The 12,489-nt window shown below is 35.2% G+C and overlaps 1 protein-coding gene across 5 annotated transcripts in view; it reads right to left on the reverse strand.

Annotated features, from left to right (window-relative positions):
• Samtor (S-adenosylmethionine sensor upstream of TORC1) overlaps positions 1 to 12,489 on the reverse strand; it is a 177,877-nt gene that overhangs the window by 47,219 nt on the left and 118,169 nt on the right. For 4 of the 5 annotated variants that reach the window (XM_090399714.1, XM_090399712.1, XM_090399710.1 and 1 more), the window contains exon 3: positions 11,186 to 11,336. In XM_090399714.1, coding sequence (XP_090255840.1) covers positions 11,186 to 11,336 — 151 coding nt within the window. The remainder of the gene's footprint in view (positions 1 to 11,185; positions 11,337 to 12,489) is intronic. The other variant, XM_090399713.1, reaches the window with a different exon arrangement.

Raw genomic sequence — 12,489 nt, forward strand, 5'->3', positions numbered from 1 at the left:
CTAAGTGCAAAAGTGGTGGAAGTAGGAAAGGGTAAAAGTTATGAACTCTGATATGAGACAATTTTGATGGTCCCATGAAGTATCCTGCTTTTTGCCCCTTTCAAAATAAATTTTGGTTGTGATGATAATTTTCTTCCATGCAGCTATTTCAGGCTTTGATATATACAAAAAAGGAAGATGGAGACTTCAATGATAGCTAACCATACTTCGTTTTCTTTTATGCTTTTATGACACGCACTTCTCTTCTTGAAGAACCAAGGCTTATATAAGGAATGAGAATTTAAAGTGGAATGGGAAATAAATATTTCCATATCAACAAGAAAATTGAAAGCAATAAGCTAACCAAGAAAAATGAAGTGTAAAATTACACAAGATCTACAGTCAATTAACAGTAGATTGTACTCTGAATTACTTAAGGGATAAACATCATCCACACTGTACTTGGAAGGGTCGGCAGCAAGGAAAGATCTATGGTGTCTGGAGAACAATTAAGGTTATCTGGTATTCTAGTATGTATACGAACAAGATGAAAGGCAATAGAAAACAAGTTGGCATTTCAACATGCAGGATCTGCATAAGTGGATATGGAAAGTCAGCTGGAGTTGTAAACTTTAAAATATCTAAATCTGAAGAAAATAGCTTTACCATTAGGACAGCTAGACCAAAGAAAATAAACATTTAAAGAAAGGAAATTAAAAAGTTCAAAATGGTTGGAGGAAATAAACGAGTAACAGCAAATTAATCTGATAACACAAGACAAAGACTTTTCAGCAAAAAGAGGAAATTCTCAGTTGGAAACTTGTTGGCATTTTATATACATGGGAGCAAACTGCATACAAATTGCATATATGAGCACAAATGTTTTAAATAAAAGACTCAAAGAGTGTGTAATTGAGCAAAGTGAGACAAACTGCTTGAAGAAGCTGAGTTTCTGTCAGGAAAAGCAAGTGCTTTTTAAACTGAAAATGAACGATGAAGTTTGGAGGTTTCAGAAGGTTTGTCCTTTTCTGCACAATCTATTTACTTGACTTTTTCATGGTTGCTGTTTGGCTGAATTGAAACTTGAGGGTCATGAAATATACAGTAATGGATTCATTACTAAGCTACACGTATGGAGAAGTTCATGTAAATCATGACCATGGCAGGCCCATCTCAAATATGGCTACTCATACTCTCTCTCTCTCCAAAGAATACTTACAAGAAAAGTGGTAAAAGATTATTTGAGTTAACTTGAAGAGCCTCCCAAAGTATGAATCTAATACCATTAGATTCATGACAGTATAACTATCTAGCTGATCTGTGGAATGAGTTTTAAAATTAATATTTAGAAAGAAGAAACACTGGGTCTCTTCATGATATTTGACATAACTTTCAATATAATCTGATACACCATTTGATTTAATTAATTCAAAAAGCAGTATATGGAGGATGTGAGTCTGCAGGATTTAAGGTATCCAGTGGTGTACCACAAGGATCAGTGTTTAGTCCACCGTTATTCAATCTATACATTAATGATATCGTGAAGGATTTGACAAGCAACACACACAGCTATTTGCTGATGATGCAAAGAAAGGTAGACAAATCAGGAATGCTGATTACTCTACCTTTATATATATATGGGACTTTTATATATATTACTCTACCTGATATGCAGTACTCGCAGAATGATTTGAATAGGCTGGAATTGTGGGCATGGGAAAATGGATGTCAGTTCAGTGTCAGTAAATGTCTAGTCATTCACTTCGGCATGATTAGATATCCAATGTCATATTATATTGGTGGGATTATGATAGAAGAAACTGATGAGGCCAGGGATCTTGAAGTGTAAGGAGATAGGAAGAAGAAGTTCAGGGCCATGTAGCAAAGATTGCAAATACAACTCAAAAGATAATTGCAATGCTGAAATGAACATTCACACGTAAAGATAAGGATGTCATTTGGCCTCCTTACAAGGCCTTGATAAGACCTCACTTGGACTATTGTGTGCAGGTCTGGTCTGGTCTGGTATCCTGGTTTCCATTGTGATTCTGATATATTGGAGAGAGTGCAAAGAAGAGTGTTAAAAATGATATCCGGATTGTGGAATACTGATTATGAAGACAGATTGAGAATTTGTAGACTGAGGGCACTAGCAAACAGGAGAAAGAGGGGTAATATGATTGAGACAATCTTCTGAAAGAATCATATAAGATTTCAGTTGATGGAATTTTCCAATTTATGGAAGGTGAGGAAAGGACAACAGGTCATTCTTGGAAGCTGAGAATGAATGCTACGAGAAGTGTGTGTGTGTGGGGGGTGAGAGCTAGATTTTTCTTTCATTTCAGTGGTGCATGATTTTGGAATGGATTGCCATTGGATGTTGTGAGTGCAAGCAGTGTGAATGAATTCAAGAATAAGTATGATAGTTGGTGCATGTAGTATGTGGCCTCCCTTGATGAGTCCCTGACTCCCTGGAGGTCTCTCAATAATAATAATAATAAAAATAAATTGAAGGTTTAAGTCTAGTTAAAGTGTTCTAAAGACTTGTACTGATTTTAATTAGGAGTACAGTAATATCTGTGTAAAGTAAAGAGCACAGTTTACTCTGAAAAGATATGTAACATGTTTTTCTTTTTTTTAACTATGATTTAGTGATTTTCTGGTCTGCCATAAAATTCTTAGATTTTATCTGGCATTAGTGCATAGATAACTAAAATTTTAATCTGATACTATTGTAGATATTCTTATTTCTGTTATTTGAGTTGATATTCCTTTAGAGTAAATTACGTAATCTCTCAAATTTATATATCACATGAAGTGTGCATGCTCGCCAAGGAGATTGATGAGTGATTGACAGCTGACAAAGAGAGAGCTTTCGGTATTGGGGGTAACAAGGTAAATAAGTAGAGAGCATTCAGTGTCGGGGTAACGAGGAAAACAAGAGAGAGCCATGGAAATTTAAGAATGCAAACTGGAAAAATTTTGTTCTTAGGAAGTTTTAAAGTTTTACATGACAGTCAGGAGAATATTAATAGAAGATTCTGAAAAGTAATCATAGAACTGAGTCTTTAAACTGGAGGAATTGAGATTGTCAACAAGTATTTAGTAAATAAAAGAAGGTATTGCAGTCAGCATTCTAACTGAATGTTCGAGGAAATGCTGAATGGAAAATTTCATCTTCTGTCTTAAGGACACTGGATTATTATGGAAAAAGCAATTGGTGAAAATTGAAAGTGTCAAGTGGCTTAACATGAAGAGCTCAACTTAGATATGTTGTTTATGAAGTAGTAGAAGAATGCCTTTCTCTGGTAAAAAAAATTAATAAATTGTGAGTGAAATTGAACTGCAAGAGGTAAGAGTATTTACACTTCAATGAGACAGGAAGAATAATATTATATACTACATAAGGGTGATAAAAAAGGATCCCATTGGAAAAGAAAAAATTTTTATATTTTTGGAAAAGCCTTAACAAAGAAACTGACTGTGAATGAGCATTTTTGTTGTAAAAAACAAGGTGCTTAGTCTGGTAGATGTGATTAAGTATGTGTCAAAATAATCCAATAATATAATGAGTCAGAGAATGAATGATTATAATAATTTTGGATAAGAAAATCTCTAATGTGTAGAATTATTTTAGAAAGCTTTGGATCCAGTTAATTTTGTAGGTATTATGTAATTTTATTTGAAGTGTATATAATGTTTTAGTTTCATTTAAATGTATATATATATTTTTTTATCTTGAGTCAGTGATTTTCCCGGATTCTAAAAGAAATAGTTAAAAGTCATTGCACCAATCGGAATTGAACCCGTGTGTAATTAATAAACACTTGGAGTATAAAAATCTCTTTATAAAGATAAAATAAAATGAACAATCTCTAATAGAATAACAATATAATTGAGTGACAGAAAAACTTCCACAGTTCATTCAGTAATGACAATCCTCTTTGAATGGAAGGATCTGGAACTGAATCTAGAAAAATGAAGGTTGCAGGATTTTTTCCCCTCTTGGAAACCTGGACTTTTCATGCTGCAAATCAAGCAAACTGGCTGTAAAAATCCATGCAATTTAACAGAGATAACACTAGTCTTCTAGCATGCTTCAGCTAACCAAACTCAAGCAATAGAAATAAAGGAAAGGAAGAAAGAATTACAGCATTCAACAGTAAACATGAAGATTTTGAATGGAAGACAATTTTAACCTGCCGTTAGTAAGGTGGCAGTGTCACAGTTATTTCTCTCTATTTTTTGGGGTCTGTGACACCTCACCTTATAATACCAGGTTAAATGAAGTGATATGAGTAAATTTCCAAATGGGAAATTGGACAATGAAAGTTATTTGTGCTGTTGGTCCAGTAGAGGCTCTCTACCAAGGAAGTAGAGGAACTTGAGTCACAGTGAAATTGCACAAGAAAAAGGAAAGCTGTTTCTTGTTGGAGATCTAAATCGCAAAGTAGGAAATGAATATTAGCCATATAGAAAGATTCTGAGAATATTATTTTAGGGGGGGGGGAAAGCACAGTTATAATAATGAAATATTTCTCTTTAATTTTTTTTTTTCCAGGATGTGGATTAACACCACATTACAACGTAAAGGTGAAGAGAACACACACAAGAAATAAGAAACTTTATTAACTGTCAAGTTGTTGATAATATATTCTCACTGGTTCAGGAGAAAAAGAATATACAGTCACTCACTGATGATCACTAGCATAAACCTTAAAAAAGCTATCCCATGGACCAGGTTGTTACTGCTATCTTCAAGACATATTTTACTAAGAAATAATTTTTCTTTGGCTATGACCACCTACTGAGGGTGAGAAAGCCTTAGACTTTTGGAATATAATATCTTGCATTGTACAAAGAATGCAGATGTAGCATGGATTGAGGCAACAGAATATATGAATGTTTGGAAAAAGCTGCTGAAAATAAACAATTTGACAAAACCTTCCAAGAGATTGGTGAAAGCTGTGGAAGAGTTCGAAAAGCCTAACAGAGTGCAAAATCACAGAACAAGAGAAAAAAACAGAATAGAATATGAAGAAGCTGATCACCCCCACCAAAAAAAAAAGTTTACAGTTAAAAAATTGGCAGAGATATTTGCCTTTTTTTTTTTTAAACCAGCACATGAAAGGTACAAGAACCTACATGGCACATCAGTACCATGTATGAAGTGCTGACAAGGAATGGGAAAGAAATCTATTGACATTTTTCTTAATGAGCTGGAAGGTGAAGTTGTTGGGAAATGCATTATGAGAAAAACTGTTCTAGAGGACAGCGGTAGATGGAATAAATGAGGAAGGGGAGAAGCAGGTCCAACATGTTTTCAGTTGTACTACAAAGGGGTGTTCAGTGGCTGCTGCTCTTGTATAGACAAGAGCAGCAGCCACTGTACTAAGTACGTACCCATATATACCCACCGTACAAAGTATGTACCCATATACAGTACTAAAGTACTATAGGTTGATCAATCAATATCTTGTATATGGGCCCAACATTAAAAAAAAAAAAGTGGAGAAATGATGTTTGCCAATTCACTAAAACAGTGACCATGGAAGTACCTGTAAAAAAAAAAAAAAAAAAAAGGACACTGCACTTGTGAGACAGAAGTTGAAGAGAACCTGTGAGGAAAGGGTTATCTACAAGCTCATTTGCTCTCCTCTGGACACAATCAACAATTTTTAGGGAGGTTTTGTATACACCACCACAAATGCATGAACAGTATTCTATGGATGGGTGGATGGATGGATGGATGGAGGGATTTGAGATTTATATAGGATTAATCTGGGTGAGTTTGTGAAATGGTTTCTTGAGCAGCAAAGAATGCCTAGTTTTTCAGAGACTGGAGATAAATGTCAATCCAAGGAAAGAGAGATATCTGATACTGTTAGTGATGTATTACTGAGGATAAGCGAAGGTGAGCTGAATTCCTATTGTGAGAAAAAAAAAGCAGGAGTGTGTTTTGGTTGCATTGAAGGCAATCAGGTTCAGTGTTTAAGACACTGGTTGCAAAAGTCAACACAGCAATTTAGCTGTTTTTTAAGCAAATGGATCCTAATAAGAAGAGATTTAGCAAAGACACAGAATGATGCAAGCTGCAATGCTTGCTACAGAGAAGTTTATGCAGAAAACAAAAGGCAAACTGCACAGACTAAGTTGCAGTATAATCAATTTAGTTTAATCCTTTATCCAAGTTATTTTTGTGACATATAATTTTCCTATTGCGCCTGAAAATAACTTCAGGACTGGGGTAAGGTAGTACAACACCGGGTAACTCGTAGCAAAGGTGGACCAAGCTAACATCACTCCTATCTCAGTATCTCCCATAATGCAAAACACATCTCCTTGAGGATATGTATAATGCTATGAATTAAGGGAAGGGCCACTATCCAGACTAATTTCGACCTTTATTGAGGTGTCTTCAGTGGGAGCCAGGCCCAGAAGTGGAGATACCATGCAGAAGCAATGCCGAGGTCTTCTTTACCTATAGGAGTTGCCAAAAGGTGTGCCACCTTTTTTTTTTTTTAATTAAATTACTCTGGATTTATAGAAAGATGTTGAAAGTTTATTTTTCACTTGGTTAGACTATAATAAATTTAGTTTAATCCTTTATCCAAGTGTGAGCAAACAAAGTTTGTGCCTGAAAATATCTTCAGGACTGGGGTAAGGTAGTACAACACCGGGTAACTCGTAGCAAAGGTGGACCAAGCTAACTTCACTCCTATCTCAGTATCTCCCATAACGCAAAACACATCTCCTTGCAGATATCTATAATGTTACCTTTGCTACGAGTTTCCCAGTGTTGTACTACCTTACCCCAGTCCTGAAGATATTTTCAGGCACAAACTCACACTTCGATAAAGGATTAAACTAAATTTATTATAATCTAACCAAGTGAAAAATAAGTTGGAGTAATTTACAAAGTTTAGAGAAGCCCATGCCTGTTGTCACTTTAGCCATGAAGATGAACTAAGATATTCCACAAGTTATACATCAGATGAAACCATCTTCAGAAAGCTTTGTTGCAATACCTGAATTGAAGAATCTGTTGTTGAACTAGACCTTTCTGCTTATCCTGATGAATCTTTCAATTAATAAAGTAGAAGTTTGAAAGAATTACTCTTGCACTATGTGTTTTCAGCTGAATATTTTATTGTAAGTGCACAGAAGCAATGCATGTTCATGTTTCATTATAGTACAGTTCTGGATACAGCGATTTTATAAACAAAGACTAAATTCAGTTAAAACTATAACAAATAAAAAAAAAATTCTTTAATAAATAAAAAAAATATTAAATAAAAAAATAAAAAAATCAGTTTGACAAAATAAAAATATTGTTAAAATTATATATTTTTAACTAAGTATATGTTTATGGTTTTTGTTCACATATTATTTGTGGTTCATAGAGTGATTTCCAACTTGCTCTGGGATTGGTGTTACAGAACCTTGTCGCCAGTCAAGGACTGAATGTATATACACTGCTTGGAAAAGTCAGCAGACAGCATAGAGTAAGGAACAAATAACTATGGCATCCACCTAAATAAATGTAGGACATCCTTTCACTGCAATCAATAGGAATTTTGGACCATTCTTCCTGTAGGCATGTAATGAGGTCCTGGTCTGTTGTGGGGTAGGCATACCTTGACCTCACCCAATGCTCTAGTTCATACTACAGATGTTCATTAGGGTTCAGATCAGGGCTCTGTGAAAGCCAGTCAAGTGTGATGACATTCATGTCCACAAACCATGCAGTTACAGCAGCAGCCTTATGACATTGTGGATTGTCTTGCTGAAAGAGACAATGCATCGTGTTGTTTCCAGAAAATTGACATGTCACTCCAATGAGAAGCAGTCATTCCAATTTAAATTTGGGCAGTGTAGAAGTGGTTCAGCACTCTTTAAATAATCATTTAAACCTAAACATGCACCAAAATATTTACAATAATAAAAATTATTATTCATTTTTTTTATTATTGTTAATATTATTTATTTATTTTTGAAACTGAGAAGTCTGGCCTAGTAGAACATGTCATCTTGACTAAACATAGGGTTTTTCAGAAAAAAAACAACTCGTATAAAAGTAATTCCTTGCTCAGTAATTCGTCCTGCTAAGATGATTTCTACCTTCCTTTCCTCACCTAAAGACAACTTTTCTCCACTCCGCTTTCCAGGTGCCCATTTCCTTGCTTCTATAGTTTGGAAAAGTTTGGAAGTTTGTCTTCCTTTGGGCAGTCTAGTAGATCCGCCATGAGGAACATAAATCATATATCCAGTGAATTTGTGATTATGTGTATCGAATAAACTTTATTATGTCACAAGTGCCATTAAAACCTCGTTTAAAAAATACTAGTGTCTAGATCTCCTGAAGATCTCTGTTGAATTTCATTTCTGTATATTAAAGGAATTTCTGAAAATACTGCTAAAATTCTAAGATATCTTAATATTGCAGTGTCTTATCATCTTGCTAAGATGATTTCTACCTTCCTTTCTTCATCTAAAGACAAGACTTCTCCAACTAGTTTTTCAGGTGTCTACCCATTCCCTTGCTCCTGTGGTTTGTCTTCCTTTGGACAGTCTAGCAGATCTGTCATGAGGAACATAAATCATATATCTATTATCATGAAACTGAGCGGTCTGGCCTAGTAGAACATGCCATCTCAACTAAACATTGGGTTCTTTGAAAAAAAAAAAAAAAAAAAAACTCTTACATAAAAGTAATTCCTTGCAGACCAGTTATAATGTGAGCTGTAAGGACTTTATCACTGATTGAACTTAAACAGATTTGATGGCCTTTGGTTTTTTTGGTTTAAAATTTCCCTTTATGGGAAATATTACTGCATAAATTTTATGTAAATTCCTGATTATCTTATTATATTCATTTTTTTTTTTGAAACATAGGAATTAATTTTAAAAAAATAACAGTTCCTAACAATAACCTCCAGGCAAGCACTCCCCTAACATTCTAATTCTGCACATCACAAATCAATGAATCTCCATATACCACTGTCCTCACAATCCATTCATTTCTTACATCCCTCCTTCTGTCTATCTGTCTTATGCTATAGTAGTCTTTTTAAAATTAATTTTTCTATTGCATTTTGTGTTCCATTGCTAATGGAATGATGCCTTTGATACTTAAGCAAAAATTTTACATTTATTAAATTTACTTCCAAGTAACTTTGAGTCTAATTTCTATACCTTACATTCTACCATCTCCCAAGTGAATATCCCCACAAGAGGCCTCCGCCACTACCATACACCCTAGCAACTCTAGTTTCCTTATCCTAAGCCTTTCAATGTTCAAAGCAGTCTGTCTCTTGCATACAGCTGTCTTTAATCCTCAAATGCACTTCAAGCACCCACATATTCCACACCTCTCTTTTAACACATTCTTGCCATCATGTCATTCATTATTTCTACTGTCCTCCTTAATTCTGCATTATCATATTTGGGTAAAACACTCCCTATCATCCCTCTCACACTTTTCTGCTGCATAGTTCCTAACAATAACCTCGAATCTCTAGCTTCCCAATTCAGAATACCTCTCAAATCGCCATTATGGAGTGAGAGATTCTCCAAGCAAATCAATGATTAGATGTTTGATTGGTCGTTTTGAGGAACGACCAGCACATCAACTCGAAGGCGGTCTGGATAGATTGGAGTCTCTCGGACATCACTCCAGCATATTCTGAAAACCTTGAATCTGTTTCTGTATAACATCCAGTTGATGCAACAGCTGAAGACACCAGATTATTCCCACAGATTTCAAGAATTAGCAAGGAGAGATCCCAAATTTATTCACAAGTGATAATGTCAGATGAAGAACATTTTCATTTGAAAGGCTTCATTAACAAACAAAACTGCAGGGTTTGGGGTTCAGATAATCCTAGGGCATTCAATAAAGGGAACCGCATCCCCCCCTTAAGTGTACGGTCTGGTGTGGGGTGATGTTGGAAGAAGTGATCGGACCTTACTTTTTCAAAAACCATGTTGGGAACCCTGTCAGTGTTACAGGAGATGAATATCAGTCTATGATCAAAAATTTCTTACTCCCAGAAGTTCAAGATAAACATGACATGTGGCTCCAACAAGACAGAGCAACAGCTCACACAGCAAGGGCCACAATCCAACTGCTCAGGAAGAGTTTTGAGGGAAAAATAATTTCCTGCGGTTTCGACATAAGCTGGCCATCACATTCTCCAGATCTGACGACTCCTGATTTCTTCCTATGGGGTTATCTCAAAGAAAACGTTTATGTAAACAAGCTTCAGACACTCCAACAGCTTAAGAACAATATTCGGGCTGAAATCAGAGCACTGGAACCTGAAGCACTAAGAGCTGTCATGAACAACGCCTTAGAAAGAGCATGTTTGTGTGAAGTAGAAAATGGATGGCATTTACAAGATTTGATTTTTCACACCTAGTGAAAATTTATTTCCTATATATACTGCATATGATGCTATGGCATTGTAAATTTAAAACAAAAAATAAAGGAGTTATTAAATATTAAAAACCTTTTGTGACTTTTGGTCCACCCTGCACCAACCATCATGCTGTCTACATTCTCACCTTGCTTTATACACACTATCTTCCTCCAAGAAAGCACTCCTCTAACATTCTATTCTGCACATTAGAAATCAGTGAATCTCCATACACCACTCCCCCCTCAGATCCATTCATATCTTACTTACCTACATCCCCCATCCTCTCTCTCTCTCCTCTCGTATTCTCCCTTCTTGCTTTTCTTTCCTTCTCTCTCTTTCCCTAGTTTACCAATTTTTTTCTCCTTCTCTCATTTCCATAACTCTTTGTTATGGAAATAAGTAAAGTTTGTCTTGCATCAGTCTGCCTTTCAACAGATCATTAGTCAGTCAGAACTCAAGAAACATACTCCCCAGTCATAACAGGAATTATTCAAATTAGTGATCAATCAAGATTTTTAGCCTCAGTAGCAATAAAAATTGAAATCCCATACTAATGCTCTAAATTTCTACTGTGAAAATACCCCTTTTTGTTGAGTCTAGTTTCACCACTAACTGGCTACAAAATGCATCTAAGATTTTGTTCTTTTGCTGGACATTTTTTTTTTAATTCCAGATTATTAGTTGGACTACCTATTTATATGTTTAGCACACAATACACCATATGTGAGAGTTCATACATGAGAATTTAAAGAAAAGAAAACAAGATAAACCTTATATCAACTTACTTGCATATGTCATAACACCATGTAATTCTGGAATTGTTGTGGTTTGTTGCCCACACTGTCGTGGCCAATGTCAACATAGCTTGAGCATACTGCTGTCGCACATCTTCTTCTCTGAGATGCTCTTTCCATATAGAATGATAATCTCCATCTGCTAAAATAGGGATATTTTTTTTAAATGTCACTGTTGTAACCACAAAAGGTTAAGTGGTGTGATAAAAACTAAATCAGATTACTGCTATTTGATATAACAGAAAAGCCTTGCTGAATGATAAAGTTATACGCTTGAAAAACATGAAGAAAACCAAATTCATTTCTGTGGAAAGGAAGAAATGTATTCCTCCGAGATCATGACTAACCTTTTATACGTTAGCAAAGGGTAATAGACTGGATTAATAAATTTAAAATTTCAGATACTAAATTTATTTTAATTTGTTGTAACATGACAACAACATGCATGTTATAAGAAAAAAAAAAGAGTACTGGTTATGTACGGCACATCATTTTCTTAAAGTGATATTCATTATAGTGCACTTCTACTGCACAACTTCTGATAATACAACTCAGAACTCAACCTGGAATTAGAAGTAAAAAAATTAAACAAATGTAGTGCAACATGTGCAAACCTTATATTGCACTGATATGAGTAACCCAAGTGGTCAAACAATTGGCACTTAATGACACTCAATTTATCTGAATCAGAATGTAGAAAAGATATGTGGCATATTAATGTTATTTTTATAGCCATGCAAAAACTGCTTTGTAGATGTTTACATGTATGTGATTATTTATATGAGCTGACATTCCACTGTATTCATGTTGTTTTCTCTTTTCTCTACATTTAGAAGTTATTAACAGGAAAGAAAACAAGGATTTCTACTATGGTTGCAACTCAAGAAAACTTACCACAGACTTTCAATTATTTCAGATAACAATGTATAATGTTGGGATCAGGGGCTGCAAGATGGCAGCAGTTGTCCTCCTTGCTCTCCTACCTGGATGCCTTCAAAGAGGATTAAATGGTCTAGCCAATCCCTTTTGGGAAAGTAAAAGCAATAAAGGTTATGTACCTAATCTATATATAATAAATCCAGGTGGGGTGCTTAAAGGTCAAAGCTGTATAACTGAGAAGAGACCTCCACACAGCCTTTAAAGGAATGACCTAATGTCCAATCCTCACCTTCTCGTGGTGCACCCTGTTGGGTATCTACCTGGATACTGAACGAATGAGGATGGGCTGGCAATTTTGGATTATATTATATTCTTATTGGCTTAAACCAATATACAAAATGATGGTACAACATGAC

This window comes from Typopeltis vanoorti, chromosome 10 (assembly GCF_054136105.1).
Source record: "Typopeltis vanoorti isolate ZY-2024b chromosome 10, IOZ_Tvanoo_1.0, whole genome shotgun sequence".
In the NCBI taxonomy this organism is placed as follows: domain Eukaryota; kingdom Metazoa; phylum Arthropoda; class Arachnida; order Uropygi; family Thelyphonidae; genus Typopeltis; species Typopeltis vanoorti.